This window comes from Harpia harpyja, chromosome 5 (genome assembly GCF_026419915.1).
Source record: "Harpia harpyja isolate bHarHar1 chromosome 5, bHarHar1 primary haplotype, whole genome shotgun sequence".
NCBI classification, from domain to species: domain Eukaryota; kingdom Metazoa; phylum Chordata; class Aves; order Accipitriformes; family Accipitridae; genus Harpia; species Harpia harpyja.
This window is the reverse complement of record NC_068944.1, coordinates 6,483,518-6,499,975: the sequence shown is the minus strand read 5'-3', so window position 1 is coordinate 6,499,975 and position 16,458 is coordinate 6,483,518. Positions and strand designations below refer to the sequence as shown.

Sequence of the window (16,458 nt, the reverse complement as noted above, 5' to 3'; positions counted from 1 at the left end):
AAAGAACTTAAGTGACGGGGGTGTCAGATGACTGGTGTTCACGTTTAAGGTGGGAAGGGGAGGGTACTGAATCTGAGTTCGGAGTTGTTGGGTTCATTGATAATAACCATAGCCGAGAGAGCAAACCTAGTAATATTTGTAATTGATGGTGGAAGAACACTTAAGCCTGTCTTCCTTCCAAAACTTCAGTTTTCATCGTTTTCATTCACACTTTTTGTGTTTAATAGGATGACATTTTCACAAACATGAATTCAGAACCTGGGCCTTTCAACAAAGCTCCTTTCCACCCCTACCCTCCAAATTGCAGTAACTCTAAAAATTCCTTGAAGTATGACCTAAGCACATAAGGAACAAATGCAGTCTGCCTGTTGGTTACCATAAGCCTTCAGAAAGAACTGAAGATGCTTGTAGCGGCATGTGTTCCTCTGCTATGGGAGTGAACCTTCATTCCACAGCGTGTTTCCCTCCCCCCCGCCCCCTTCATCAACCTTGCGAGAAAGACATGAGTATGGGAGCTGTGCAATGCAGGGGTTGTCCACTATCTGTCACCGTTCTAGAGCCCCACTCTAGGGACAAGAGACCCGTGCTGAGCACTACTTCAGGCTGGGTCGTTGATGGTACAGAGGTCACCAGACCGAGTGGTCCCTGGCTGAAAGCTGTCGTGAGGGCATCAGCTGATTGCTCCAAATTCTGTATGAATCCCTTCTGCTTAGTCCTCTTTTTCAAATGATGTCAAGTAAATCTTGCTTCCCTGAAGAAGTCTTTTTTTCAGACACTATCCTAGGACTTAAATCTAGGCTGCAGCTGGCGTTCTGTGGTTGATTGCTGTAGGATCTAATGCATGTTGTCATTTTTCTGTGCTTCCATTCTCCACCTATACAATGTGGATTGCACTTCCTTAACTGCTATGTTTGCAGTATTTATTCTTACCTGGTAATGTACTTGGATCCTACAGTAACGTGAGCTGAAAATGGTATTCCTTCTTAAAAGGTGCGATAAGGTTCTGAAATTACTACGGGTTCTTTGTAATGTAGGAAGAAAATAAACAAGTCTGATGTTTGAGAACTGATGTCAAAAATAGGGGAGGTTACACTTCCGTAAGAAACTGTTAATTCTAGCAAATACATTGATTCTTTATTCAGAAACTCTGGCTCAAAAACATGCTTTTCAAAATGCTGAGGAGTTAAATATTTTAAAAGGTTTTTATTGTAGAATATATGTTTGGTTCATAGTCATTTGGAACATCTTATCTGAAAAAAACGTAATACCCTCTTACTCTCTGGCCTTATTCCAGGAAAAGCAACACATAGGCTTAATTTTAATTTTCATGAAAGTACTCCCTTGTGCTTGAAGTTTAAACACACATTTAATTGCTTTGCTGCACTGTAGTTGGTTTTTTTTTTCTCCAAAAGTGGTAGTAGTGGTTTCTTGTTAGTTCCCTGAATTGTAGCCATCATCTACATCTGTTGTCAAGCACTTAGAAAAAAATGATCTAGTTCCAGGACAGCTACTTAACAACATGCTGATTTAATTTGTGTATTACAGTGGCATATTGCAACTCTTCAGTTAGAGGATTTTCTAACAATCACTGGATTTTTTCATTGATGTTAGCTGGCTTCTGTTGAAGTGAACACTGTTTTCTCTCTTTATGGTAGTCTTTTCTTAGGTGCTGTAAATACATGAAAATGTCTCCTCCCTGAAGCACACAAAAACCAAACAGGGTAGAGAACTGGCAACTTATTTCCATTTCATAAGTCTCAGTTTTAAGCCTCAGCTCTTTTGTGTCAAAATTAAGCTGTTTTTAACACATTTGTGCCATAATCATTTGTGCTATGCAGCTAAACTAATATTTCTCTATATTTCTTTAAATTATCCTGTTGTATTTTGCTAAATTCTACTCTTAAATTTAATTAGAAAAAATGTAATTGAAAGTTGGCAAAAATTCAGTATTGTAGCACTGGGTTTTATTCCCTACTCACCCATATTTCAGCACCACTACTGGCCTTAAATTTGACCATAGCTAGGAATGTTCTGGGTTTGTAATTTTTGTGCCATCTAAATATTAGAAGTGCTGATAGACTTAAATAAGGGTGATTTTTTTTTTCTTCTTTTTTTTTGACTGCAGCAATAAGTTTTTATATAGGATGTCTGAAATAAAGCCTAACCCTGAAATTAATTTTCATGTAACTGGGAAATCTGAGTATCATTCTTATCCCCAAGTCAGCCCAGTTCAATTCTGTTATTTTTACAGTATACCTAAGTATTTTCATTCTTTTGCCTTTTTTTTTTTTTTTTAAAGTTTTATATTGTCGTAGGCTTATTTCCATTTTGCCTTTCCCTTCACAATAATTTTGCCATTGTGCGTTAAAGATCTTGCACGATCAACACTGGGGAAAGAAAGTAAGTCTTTGGGCTACTAATGGCATGTATTCATATCCTGTATGTCAATTTGTCACTGCAAATTAGTTTCTATGTTTGTACTTTAAGCTTGGGTCGGTCACTTTAATGCCAGTGAAAATTTGGAGTGGCATCTGTGCAATTGTTTGTACTTGCTTTTTTTCTTTCCATTAACCTCAAGCTAAGAAAAGTGTTAACAATGTGTGGGTTTTTTGTTTGTATGTTCTGTTTCTTTACTAATACAAATAGTTGATATTCACTATAACTACCTTTGAATTGTTTATTGAAGGTGATCACTTTGTTCCTGCATATGAACATTGTTTCCGTGAAGAACTTTTGGCTAAATTCCTGTACTGGCTGATGGATACCTATGTTGTTGAGTTGCTCAGATCATTTTTCTATATCACCGAGACCATGTTCCAGAAAAACATGCTTTTCTACTACCGAAAGTTTATTTGGGGCAAGTTACAGAACATTGGAATTAGGTAACATTAGAAAACTAATCAAACATTAATGGAATATGTAGAAATCTCGTGTTTTGTAGTGTAAAGTTATAATTCTGCTTTCATTTATTGCCCATTTATCCTCCTTTTATTTGCTTAATTTCCCAAAAGAAAATTCAGCCTGTGATTGTAGTATGCACAGCTTCTAAATTATGAAGTATTTTGTGTGAGAAAAGTGATTCAACTTTAGAGTTCTTTGGTAGGAGAAGAGAAACCTTTGCAACAATAAAATCCATTTTAAAGAGGATTTTGTTTTGATAAGTCAATTTTTTACACCTTTTAACAATGAGTAGAGCATAGTGACAGAATCCCAAAGTAACCTTGGGAAAGTTAATTTTAAAAATACTCAATTTGCTTCAACTGCTTTAATTAAAAAAAAAAACAAACAAACCCCAAACCCCCCAAAACAACCCAAACCCAAACCTCTGCTGAAATGCTGTAATACTCTAGTCATAAATTCAGACGGTAGCCTTGTGGTTTCAGGTTTTTTAAGGTTGAAGGATTTAAAAGCTGCAGTTTCTTTTTTAGTGCAGCTGTGGAATTCCATGCTGCTTTTTTGGTCCTAAAAATGCATGCATGTATTTAAGTTAGGGCATTATTTAAGATCAAATTTTAAGCAATTAAGTGAGAAAATAGGAAAGATCTGAAGGCAATTTTAATGAATGGTATTGTGCACACATCTCCATAGTTCACATCTTTTGGGGTTTTCGTTATAAATTGTTGGTGTCTGAGAGCGCTTTGGAACTGTGCAAAATTAGCATATTTTGTCTTGTGTTTTAATGGCTGTGTTATGCAGTCAACCTTTTGCTTTTGCAGTGGTCTGTTGGTCTACAATGTTACATGTGTGATTTTATTTTTTTTCCCCTCCTGCCCCGCTGCTCCCTGATTTCAACATTGGTATCTCCAGTGTAGCTCTTCTGCATGTGTTTGCACTTAATGGGGCCTCAATCTTCCTTGCAGTTGTAGCACAGAATATGCAATTTAGTGGTAGTAGAATATAATTTTCAGTACCACATATTGTGTTTGTTTTGTCTTCAAACTAACACTTAGTTTTGCAATTAGTGTTCTATGTAGTTTTAATGTACTTTAAAGGCTACTTTTTGGCATAAAGTATCATCAAGTACTAATTTTACATATTAGATATAATGCTGTTTTTAGTGGGGTATGTGATTAAAAGAAAATTTGGTTTTAGCCCTTTTGTCCCTATTCCCAGTTTCCCAGAAAAAACAGGTGTGTAAGGACAAGGTGCTCTGAACTCTGAAGACCCTAATCTGGGCTGATCCCGTTTCTTCTAATTTCCTCCCCACATATTTCCCCACTGTGCAGGAAGCCCTTTCTCACCTTTGGCTTGGGAAGTCTCTGAAAAGTAGATTACTGGAAGCTGGGGAAGCATCCCAAGGAAGTACTGCTGCGTGCTTGCCAAGGGTGTGCTGTAAGGGCAGGGTGTTTGCTGTTGCCTACAGGATACGTAGCTATAGGGACTTTTAGTCTGATCCCAGCAGCTGTGCTTAAGCTTCACTCACAAGGCTAGGGCTTTCAGCACTGCTTTTTTAAGTGTGCAATGTAACGAGGTCTCCTACTAATCCAGCTTACTGCATTCATACAGGTGGCAAGCTGCCTGCTTCACATGGAAGGAGAGAAATTGGGGTTTAGAGATATTGGGAAACAGCTGTTGAGGGCTGCCTTGGCCATTTTGAGGCTCTCCAGGCACCATCCTCTCTTAACCAGCCAGTGTTTTCAGGCACTGTTGGTGAATTGGTGCCAGAGGCTGTTGAGCTGCTTTCATCTTACCTGGAGAAAGACTATCTGGCTGTTGTGAGGTTGTCCTGGTTCTTTTTCTCAGCTGGAGCTGCTTGTGGCCATTGCTTTGAGCTGGCTTGCAGGAAGGTGTTCACAGCCGAGCGTGGCCACTGATGCCTTTCCAGTTCTTTTGCATCCTCCTTTGGGAGGAAGAGAGTGGATGGAACAGGCTGGACTGAGTGGACCTGGACTTTACTCATGAGCTTGTCTTTGCACTGCATTGATATTAGGGAGTAAATCCCCATGAGTAGATCTTCCTATGCAGAATCCCACTCAAGAGTACAGACCACGGTTCTGAGAGGGGACCTGAATCTTCATGTTTGTCTTGCTGTATGGGTGGAGATGAGAGTGTGCTGGTCATTGCACACAGACAACTTTCTATTAACTTTTGAGGCTATACCAAACTTCATACCCCAAATTAAAAACAGTACTTACTAAGAAGAATTCAGTATTTCATGCTACAGTTGCTTCAAGTTACATGGCCCACAGAATGCAAAGTTATGTTTTAAAAATAAGGTACCCAATGTTGGGGTGACAGCATCTGTTTTCCTAAGGACCGTGCCCTCCCTGCTCTTGCCACACCGAGTGGCTGCTGAGGATTAGAAAATGCTGCAGAAGTTCTGAATCTCCCCCATCAGGTTGTGGTGAGGTGACAAAAGACAGCAGGGCCATCCACTCAACTTCCTCCAAGTTCCCATGCTTAACAGCGTTGTGAGTGTGCAAATGAGAGCAGAATGGTTCAGTGGCCACTAGATCAGTGCATATTAAAAATCATTAGCACTGCTATAAATGCCATGAAATAAGCAATGAATGTTGCTGCAAGCAAAATGATGTCCAATTCTACAGCTGGCCAGAGGTAGTAATGATGAAGATCTGCCAATAATTGGCCTTTGTCTTCACTTTCAAAGGAAGTAATTTTTTTTTTTTTATACGGTGGTTGAGGGTTTTTTTTTCCTCCAGACTTAAATGTGAACTGTAAAGGGGTGGAGATTTGATCATTCAGTTGTTTCTGTTGAACTGGAGTTCTTTGTTTTGTCTTGGTGATCTACCTAATACTGTAGTACATGACGAAGTTTTATGGGTTCAGGAAAGAATTTAAGTCATTATGAATAACAGTGATCTCTAGCTGTGGAAAAGGGATGTCCTGTCCTTTCTGCCTTGCTTTAGGCAGCATCTCTACCAGGAATTTAATTCCAAAGTTTGAATATAAATCCTGAAAACACTCGCTCAGTAATAGCTCAACTTGCTGGCCCTGGATGCCTCTATACCTTCTAGGTGTCATGCACTGTATCGCTTGGACCCCAACAGTCCCAAGCAGCTGGATCATTACCTTGTGAGTTGTGTTGGCATAGAGAAGTATTTGTGTGCCTCTTACCCGCATGCTTGCTTCTCAGGTGTCTCCTAGAGCATGCTTACCAGCTTTCTACCATCCATCCACTGCCTTTTGTGATAGTGTGGCCGCCTATTGTTAAACCAGCTGGTTGGTTTGTGTGGGATGTGAAAAATCTGCATGCAAGTTTAGATACGTGTCCCTTCTTTTGTGAGGATTTGAATTGTCTTGCTTCACTTCCCAGGGCAGTAGCCTAACCACTAGGCTGTAGGGCTTTTTGGAATGGCACGTTTTGTCCATCTGAACAATACAAGCAGTGCAGGAGATTGATCCAGGTCTTTTATGTTGCAGGTAGGGCACTTTAACAATACATCTTAAGTAAAAGCAAGGGCTTTTGCTCCACCTCCTTTTCCTGCATCATTGCATGGGAAAGTATTGATTTGGACTAAGCTACACTGAACTGTAAATCCTGAGGGGGAAGCACATTTCCCGGTAAGATGAATTTACGGAGCTCAGAACCCGTGACTTGGGAGCCTTCCATTCTTCATTATTTTGTGCTGTTCAATTTAGCTGCAGCTAAACACTTGAATCATGTTACTGGATACCTAAATGCCCTTATGTTGTATATGTATCCTAGTAACTCAGTTCACTGTAACTTTTAATAAGTAATAGCTCCCCTAAATGTTGGGAGTAGAACAGCCCATTACAGTGTGCAAGTCCTTCCCTGGATCTTTGTTAACATAGTTTTCTGAAGGTTCTATTCAACTTTGTTAATGTCTTTCAAGCTTCTGAAACCATGAGAAATATCCAACTTCCTGTTGTCTTGCATCAAAAATATTTCATAATGTTCAAAGGTACTCAGCTAATATGTGCTTAAATTTTCATTTGTGTTAATTAAGATATTTTTTTAATTACCTTAATTTGCATCAAGCAGAAATGTGTACTCTCTTATTATTGTATTACATTGTCATTAAGATACTGTGAAATTGTTCTGAAATTCAGACTTCCATGTCACTTTCTGCAGAGGTTAGTATTTGTAATTATCTTAGAAAAATATTTGGTTTCAGTTATCATAAAGAGATTAAGTGTTTTAACTTTACTGCCTTTCCTGTTGCTTACACTAAATGTGTATTTGTATTTTAGAAACCATTTTGCCAGAGTACACCTACGTGCTTTATCTTCAGAGGAGATTGAAGCTGTCCGTCAAAAAAATTATGTTCCTATGGCATCAAAGCTCCGGTTCATTCCCAAAGCGAATGGGTTGAGACCCATAGTAAAAGTGAGCGGTGTTGTTGAAGCACGAGCATTCAGCAGGGAAAGCAGAGAAAAGAAGGTTTTTATTTTCTTCATTGTTTTATGTGGGTTTGATGTAGGTAGCTAATACAGTGAGTAAGGGTTTTTGTTACATAAAACTAGTTTTAACATGGTGAACTGGAACATTCAAATCAGAATGACTGAATGGGTCTACCTGTTGCAACTTAGGTTCTCCCTTCCCAGTGCTTAATTGCCATTAGCCTCCAATTCCAGAATTGTGTACTTCTGTTTGCAAGCCTGTCTTAAGGAAATGAGTCTTAACAGAATGGCAATGGCCTGTCAGGTAATCATGTTTTCTTTCTCTTCTCTTTCCATCCCTTTCCCTCAGGCTTGCTAACTGTGTCTGGTTGTGGTAGGCATTGGCCATCTATGGGAGCAGAAAGACAGAAATCTCAAAGATGCTCAGTATTCTGAACTAACATGTCGTATTTGTTTGGCACACCAGAGAGTGAGGGATGGATGAGTCCAAATCCCTGTTGGGATTTAGCTGAATACTGATTGTGCATGTTGATCAGCTAGGTGGCTGTGGTGCCAGGTCTACTCAGGGGGCTGAACAGTGGTGCATTGGGTGTGTTACAGGAGAAGGTCTAAGAAGGGCGAGTAAGCTGGATCAAGGATAGTAGGGAGATAGGAAGGAGGCAGGGAATTACTGCAGTGTGGGAACAAAGACAGAACACGCAGTGCACGGAGTAATCTGTTTAACAGGCCAGTTAACCACAAGACATAGTGGGAACCCAGTTTAACTATCTTGCATGACTGCATTAATTGTTTTTCCTTAAGACTGAGTCCCATTTAGTGCACAAGATTTAAGTGTTCCCCAAATGGGTGAGAGGTCAATGGCTTCTTAGTACTTACTGTTCAGTATGTGATCCCAGCCCAGATTTACAGGGCATCAGCTAAAAGCTGTTCCGAAGTGTTATTTCTTCATAGTCTTTCTGTGACAATCAGACTGTCAGATTTGAGAGTATGCACACAGTGAATCTGGAAATAGCTGCAGTGCTTTAAAGGTGCTATTGCTCCCGTACGGATCTGGGATAAAGGATGACATGAATATACTGAAGAAGATGAAAGTTCAAAGTTGACCATGGTAGCTGGTCAAGTGATTTGAGCTAACCTGGCTGCTCTGGAGCTGAGAGGGAATATCTGTCAGCTGAAAAGTAGGAGCAATAGACTCCTGTTGGAGAGTGCTGACAAATAACTGAGGACGCTAAGGTCTTCAGCTTTTAGACAGACCTCGTCTGTCTAAACTGATCACAAAGCATAGCTAATGATTTTCATAAATCCATGAAAGAGAAGGTTGTAGTAGTGTTACCTTTCTTCTCGGATAGTAGGCTGAGACAGAGAAAAGAGGCTAGTGCAAAATGATCGTCTTATTCATCAATTTAGGGCTTCCAACCTAATGGAACTGATGTAGTCTTCTCTCTCTTTTTTTCCTCCTAGCATTTAAATTGTAGAAGGAAGACAATCTTCCAATTCTTTCTGTCTGACAATATTCCAGGTTTTGGAATTTGGAAGGCAGGTTAGAATTGTAGGAGTAGTCTTGGCCAGCTTCTGTAGCTCAACTCTGGAATGTATCCAGATGAATTGCCAGAGAGAATCTCCCAAATATCCAGCGAACCAATTTCTGATTCTTGGGCAACTCTCAAACTTTGCTGCAAAATACATGGTGGAATGTGTCCAGTTCCATGAATTTATCCTCAAATCAGTGTAGATTTTATTTTATTTCAAAGGTTTTACGTATTTGCTTTACACCCTTCTTCCTTTTTCATTTGAACCAGTATTTTTTTTGTTTTCTATTTTTTATTTTTAATGGGAAGCTCAAAGCACTGGGCAGCAGCAGGGTTCCAAAAGATCTGATTTGTCTGAGAGCTCATAGTCTTTTACTGCATTCTGGAGAGATTCCAGCAGATCTTTAGGTTTTGCAAAAATGTTAACAAATCTGTGGATTAGACCTGTTCTGGGGAATTAAGAGGCTCGAGGGAATTCCTTCCAACATGAAAATGAGGAGCTACTGTGACTACTGCAACTCCAGGTCTCTCACGTCTAGTTCAAACAGGGTTTGAAACCAATGTGAATTTTCTTTTATTGACTCACCTGCTAACACCCATATGGCCATCAGCTTTGTGAGAAGGTGAAAGCGTGCTTTTCGTGAAAAAGCAACCATCTTGGGATATGCTTATTAAGAAGGGAAGGAGGAACTTTACTGGTGATTACTTTGACCTTGCTGCTTCTATTTACCTTTGAGCTACATCTCTACCCTTTCGATTGTTTTTCTTAGGAACTTGGTCTATAACAGAAAAGATACCACTGCAATAATTCAGGAAAGCATGTTAATTTTCAGAAATCTTTGTTTTATAAACTTGTCAAAAACATTTTGCAAGATCAGCCAGTGAATGAACATAATTACTTACCTTACGTAAAACAGTGAAGTTGGATTAAGTTGTTCTGGAGGCAGTGGCAGTAGTCCACTGAACATTTTTGGTGTGCTTTAGTTTTGCCAGCTTTTCACTGAAACCTGTAATTAATTTTTTTCAGTGCAAAAATAAATGTTTTCAGATGAATTGGAATGCTTCTGTAATTAGTAGTTTCAATGTATCCGTATCATGATCATAATACTACTGTTGATAGTAAGAACGCTTTTATGTATACATTTTGGAGGATTTCTCTGAAGCTCTAAACTGATTCATAAGTATGCTACGTGTGTGCTTTGTTTATTTTCTTCGGTAGTATGGCTTGCCCTTTCAACATTCGTTTGTTGCCAGGTCTGTCAATATTTTTTTTTCCTTAAGGTATTTACAGAGCTAATCAACCTGCACAACTTCACTGCCGCTCTGGTGTAGTTTACTATTCCCATAGCTGAGAGTTAAATCTTTGCTAACGTACTTGCATAGAGTACCTCCAGAGGCTCAGCTGGCGGTGCAGCTGGAGGTAGCCTAAAGTCTCCGGGCACATGTTCTTTTTGCTGTTCTTCTCTCCAGCAGAGAGAATGAAAGGCATTTAAGAAGACACCTTTTAATTGGTGGCAGTTTTATTTGCTGGAGTTTATCTCCTTAACTATTACACCTTGATTTCCAAGAGTCAAGTACAGGAAAAAAAATTTTTCCATAGGATATAAATCTACAACCCCCCCCCCAAACCTCTGAGGCTGTTTTGACACTTCCAAGTAGTTACTGAAGCTATATTCATGCTTTCTGAAAACTGCAGTTGACCAAAATAATATAGTAAATATACAAATTTAATCTCATACTTCATCTGAATGTGAAATCGATGTATTGCACAGAATTTAATATGTTTCACCATACTTTAAGGTGATTCTCTGTGGTCTCTTTTTAGATGCATCACTACAACACTCGACTAAAAAATCTATTTAGTGTGTTAAATTATGAACGGACTATAAACACCAGTTTTATCGGCTCTTCGGTGTTTGGGAAAGATGATATCTACAAGACATGGAAGAAGTTTGTTACAAAGGTTCTTGAATCAGATGGTGAAATTCCTCATTTCTACTATGTAAAGGTATGTCTTTTTAATTACATATTCAGACTAACTTCAAAGTCAGCTTGTGCAGATATTTTTATACCTGTAATAGGTGTGATCTGAGTGCATGATTATTTCTTTCTCAAAATAAACTTTTGTGCATACCTAACACAGACTCTGGTTGGTTTTTTAAGGGGGGGTGTCCCTGCAGTAGTGCTTCCTTTATTTGGATATTTTTCTGTTAATCTTTCTGTCATGTAGCAGCTCTTGCTTCTGCACATGCACTGGCTTTTTCAGTTACACTTACTTGGGTGTAAAAATGGGACAAAAATAGAAACTCAGATATGCTTTTAGGGCCATCTTCCCAAAGGAAAACCAGGAAAAACTCGCTATGCATATTTGGATAAATTCAGCATCTTTTTAAAAATAGGTCTCTTCTGTCTCAGTATCATTAGTTTCTGTTGAAAATGAACACTTGAACTCTAGTGTGTCTCCAACAAGTTTCTTCTCCCACTTGAAAATAATGAGTGCTTGTCATATCCCACTCTTTGAAGGAGTTTCTTCTTAACACTTTTGTTTTTCAGTTAAGTCTAGCAGGCAACCTTTTGTGTTTGAGCTCAATTCATAGCTTTGAATTGGAGCGATTTACACAGATTTATATATATATATATATATATATTAGGGTGGGGCTCCTCTCCCATGCTCTCATATGTCAGTTGTCATCCTGTCCTGAAATTACTTTCAGTGATTGTCTCGTTAACTTTCAAGCCAAAGAATCATGTCATTGATGTAGTTCTCCTAAGGTTGTTGCTTCTTCAGAAGGTTTTGAATTTCGACTATGACAAGTAAAAGCAGAGGTAAGATTGCAATATGAGGTTTAGGAAAGGTGAAACACTTGGGTTTGCAGCTTTTCAAAAGCCTAAGATGTCACCTCCATGATCACATGGAGAGGAGCGTTTCTTAAAATATTTAAACATAAAATATTAGCAATAAACTTCACTTAAATGATTGAAGGTTCAGTGTTAGATTTAAGGTTGCATATGGTATCATCTTCTGTTAGTAACAAGAATTGTGCTAAAACTCATGGTTTGGTTATCCCTTGTAAGGGAAAACTCATTGATGAGTGAGGAAAGGTTTTGCAGATAAGCAGTGAGTTTTTTCATACTACCACAGTGTTTACAGTGATACTGATGAATATATAATGGAAGATATTTCTTCTGTTTCAGGCTGATGTGTCCAGGGCTTATGATACCATTCCTCACAATAAGCTTGTGGAAGTGATTTCACGGATCCTAAACCCTGAGAAAAGAACTGTCTACTGCATACGGCGCTATGCCGTGATTATGATTACCACAAGTGGAAAAGCCAAGAGGTTCTATAGGAGACATGTATGACTTGCTGATTTCTTCTGTTTGCTGCTGTAGATATATTTCAGTCCAAGGAATATTTTTGTTTGTAGCTTTTTTTTTTTAAGTCACAATTTGAATTAGGCAATTACTTCATAAACCCTTTTTTAATAGTGTTGGATATTTTCCAGAGTTAGCAAAGCTTCTTTTTACTCTGTACTTTTTACACTTTTTACTCAACGTTAGTAAGAATAAAGATAAATGTGTTGTGGAAATAGAGATATGTGAGGGAGATATTTCATTTTAACAATAGCAGAATTGTTGGATTAAAATAATGCAATCAGGCTGGCCCTTTGACCTTCACTGAATAAAAGAGTCTGGTACTGAATTTTCTACTGCTTTTGTTATTTATTTCTTTACACTCAATATATAGGTTTCTACTTTCAAGGATTTTATGCCAGACATGAAGCAATTTGTGTCCCAGCTTCAGGAGAATGCCTCATTGCAAAATGCAATAATAGTTGAACAGGTAAATATGGGGAGGCTTCTTTTCAACTGAAAAAGCAAGCTACAGAAGAATTGGAGGAAGATTGGGATTTTAAATTGAATGTACATATTATGTGCTGACACCACCTCTCTTCTAGTTACCCAGCACCTTCTGTAGAAAGTTTTTTGTCATCTCTTCTTTGATGTTTATAACAGGCTGTTAGTGTTCAGTGGAGGAAATGCACCAGGCAAGAAATCTGACAAAATGTCCTGCTAGACTTTTTCCAGATTTTCTCATTGTTGTCTCAAGCTTTCATTTTAACCAGTGTTTTCTTTTTCCTTTCCTAATTCCATTGTTTGTTGCAACAGGTCTCAAGTGAGAAATTAACTATCTAGTAAAGAAGGGCTTCAACCTGCCAAGATTGATAAGAATGAGCTCTTCTTTAGAGGAGTTAAAATGCAGCACAAAACAAGAGCAACTCCTGTATTTTTTTGTTTAAAGAGATTTCTCACTTTCAGTGAATTAAAGTACGGTTAAAAATGATATGTATTTTAAATTTACTCCAGCCGACGCTTTGTTACAAGAAGCAAGCACCTTGTGTTCTTTTAATTCTTGTGCTGCAGAGAACTGTGCTAATTCCAAATGTTTGTTCTCAAGACTTCCTTCTGTGCAAGGAGCATGACAGAGAAAGGCGTTAGAAGTAGGTGGTATGCTCAAATCAGTTTCTTAATACATTGTATTGCTTGGCATCATGGTCTTCCATGATAACAACCTACGACATTCCTGAGCATCAGATGATCAGACAGGTATTTTTTCATAGGCTACTTCCTCTTGAAATTTTTTTTTTTTTCCTAAACTTGTCAGTGGAAAATTTTGACGTAGGATAATCTATGCTTCTAACATGCAAGTAAAATGATCTTGTATATCTGTGGACATAGGAGTAGAATATACAGTGTGGGTGGTGCACAATTCCAGGATCCTACAAGGTGCAGAGAGCCTAACGAGTACATGGATGAAAATGAAAACTAGCTGGATCTCTGATGATGTGTATGTAGGGTTTTGTTTTGTTGTTTTTTCCAGTGCACAGCTGATTTTGGTAACTATGCTAGATATTACATGAACAGCAGCATTCTATTTCAAAGTATTTTACATTTGAAAACGATTTGTGTGTGTGTGTGTGTCATTACTTTAAAAAAAAAAATATTCTGAGAAAAGTATCATGTCAGCCTAGTTGTCTGTACCACAGGTGCATCGCATTAGCTGTTCAGTACAAATAACCATGGTCTCACATGGCTCTATCAAAAGCTGGGTGCATTTGTCTGATGTCTAATCTATGCAAACGGGAAGTAATTTTGCTTTATTTCTCATGAAGTCATTGTTAAAGGGATTTAAACTGCTCTAAATGATTTTTTTATTACACAGTTTTTAACAAAAAGCTTCATAAATATTGGGTGGACAGTCATGCATGGAATCGTTGGTAATACGTGGCAAAGAACGTGTTCTGCAGCAGAACTGGGAAGTGAGCGTATCTATACTTGCGGAATCTTAAAGAACATGACAGTTACAGAAATTGCCCTACAGGATAGAAAGTAGCCAAAAGAGCAAGGTCTCATACATCGTAATAATCCAACGTAATATACCTAGCACTTTAAAAAGTGGGTTTAGATGTTACATTTGACTATTTTCCTATGTAACGCCAATCAAGACTGTTTTTCTCCTAAAGCAAAACAAAAAAAGGAACTGCACCATTTACTTGTTGGATGTGAGCAGCTTTTTAGCATGTATATTCAGATCTTGGTTTTAGGTGTTTTTTTTCTTACCTTAGGGGGTTGAACTACTAGTCTTAACTTTTCATAAAGGTTTCTGTGTATCTTTTAAGTTTATACTGTATTTTTAGTTTCAGTACGTTTCTGAAGTACAAATCTTGTTTTGTTTTGTCCCATTTCTAGAGCTTAACTTTTAATGAGACAAGTTCCAGCCTGTTTACTTTTTTTCTTCAAATGATACAAAACAACATCCTGGAGATTGGGAGCAGGTAAAAAAGAAGTTCATTTTTCTTTGTATAGTGTGTTTGGTTTTTTTGGTTGGTTGTTTTTTTCTGTTAAGCACGATACTTTTAATTGGCTCAGGGGATTTTTGATAACTGCCTTCTAAAGATTTTTATTTCATGTTAATTTGAAATCTGTTTATCAGTTTAAGATCTGTAAAAGCATGAAAAGTTTGATATCAGATTTATATCGAATAAAATCTCTCTTTCCCATCTAGATGATGTTAACTATACACACAATGCATTATTCTGTGAATATGTAACCTTATTCCTTTGAAAGTGCAGATGTAGAGCAAAAGAAAAATACTTTAAAATGTTGGGATCCATAGTGGTGAACAAAAGCAAGGTGACATCCAAGCAATCATGCAAAAGCCTTGTTAGTCTTTTCTCCGTAGTGCAAAATTAAACCTTTTCTGCATGGCCTTGCTATTTGGCAAGTTACAATAAAAATAAAAGGCAATAAAGTAAAAATTAAATTACTGGCAACTCCAAAATTAGGAATCAGATGTTATAGAGAGTAGTAATGCAGATTTCTTCTTGTGTTGCTAGAGATACTGATCTGGTACTTAACGTTTTGCCTCTAGGTGGCAAATGTGTACCAGGTCTCAAAAGAAAGTACTTGTGTGATCTTTGTTTGTAAATTCAGAGTGAGGTATATTAGAATGAATAGCTTCTTGCTCTTGAAAAAATACCTTTATTTAGAATACTTAATCTCACAGAATTGAGAGAGGGGGAGAAAAGCTTTCAAGGAGGCAAATAGAAGAGCGTTTATAGGTTTTTCTGGCATTGATGCTTACACTCCCTTTGGCAGGATCATGAGAATGCTGACGTGGCATGCCGTTAATAAGGACTGACTAACATCAGTACGTTTAATAAAAGTTTAATGGTTTTAAAGAAAGCACACCCTGACAAAGCCAACCTCACATTTACTTAAATTCAGTCACAGCTTAGCTGAAAAAACGCTGTTTGTCCTGGAATGAATTTGCCCTTTTTAAGTAGCTCATTCTCATTTGCAGTTTTGGGGGGTTTTTTTGGAACAAATGAATTTAGTAAATGAATACACTCTTTACCTGATGGTTCTCAAAAAGCCATCACAGTTAGTTATCATTCACTTGATGTTTTGAGAAAAATGCTGATTGTTGAGCTGGGGACCTAGAAGGAATCTTTTAATACCATTTGATAGATTTATCAAAAGCCTGGAAAAATGTAAAATTACTACTAGAAAAATTTGCACAGGACTCAAAACATAGCTAAGTTCACTGCTAGAATGTAGTATGTGGCTCTGGTGTCCAGTTGCATAATTTCATTCTCTTCAGTTTCACTAAGCCATTCATGTAGTAATAGTAAAATGGACATTATAATATAATATCTCACTACTTCAGAGGAGTGTTGTGAAAATAATTCCCTTGGGTTTTGTGAGGCACACTCATTCCGTTACTGCCAGCATGGAAAAATCCACAAGGTAATGGGGAACTCTGTCTTCAGTAGCTTATTTATATTTGATACATTACTATTACTATGTGTGGTTTTACTGGCTTTATACAAGGAACGGTGTAGGGGAAGTATTAATGAACCTACCCTTGGCTATGTCTATATGAGTTATTTGAAGCCATGAGAAACAAATCAAGATTTACTCTTCTGCAAAATGACAACTGACAACTTCAGTGAACTTTTCAAGCGGGGGTTGGGGGGAGGCTGAGTATAATTACAAATAGTAAGGGTTAGCCTTTCACAGGAGGTAGTGGTTTTTCCTGATT

General features: G+C 37.9%; 1 protein-coding gene across 4 annotated transcripts in view; it reads left to right on the top strand.

Moving 5' to 3' along the window:
• The window catches only part of TERT (telomerase reverse transcriptase), a 34,381-nt gene that overhangs the window by 3,483 nt on the left and 14,440 nt on the right, over positions 1-16,458 (top strand). For 2 of the 4 annotated variants that reach the window (XM_052788398.1, XM_052788394.1), the window contains exons 3-8: positions 2,687-2,882; positions 7,174-7,363; positions 10,678-10,860; positions 12,048-12,209; positions 12,601-12,696; positions 14,604-14,689. In XM_052788398.1, coding sequence (XP_052644358.1) covers positions 2,687-2,882; positions 7,174-7,363; positions 10,678-10,860; positions 12,048-12,209; positions 12,601-12,696; positions 14,604-14,689 — 913 coding nt within the window. The remainder of the gene's footprint in view (positions 1-2,686; positions 2,883-7,173; positions 7,364-10,677; positions 10,861-12,047; positions 12,210-12,600; positions 12,697-14,603; positions 14,690-16,458) is intronic. The other 2 variants (XM_052788395.1, XM_052788397.1) reach the window with 2 other exon arrangements.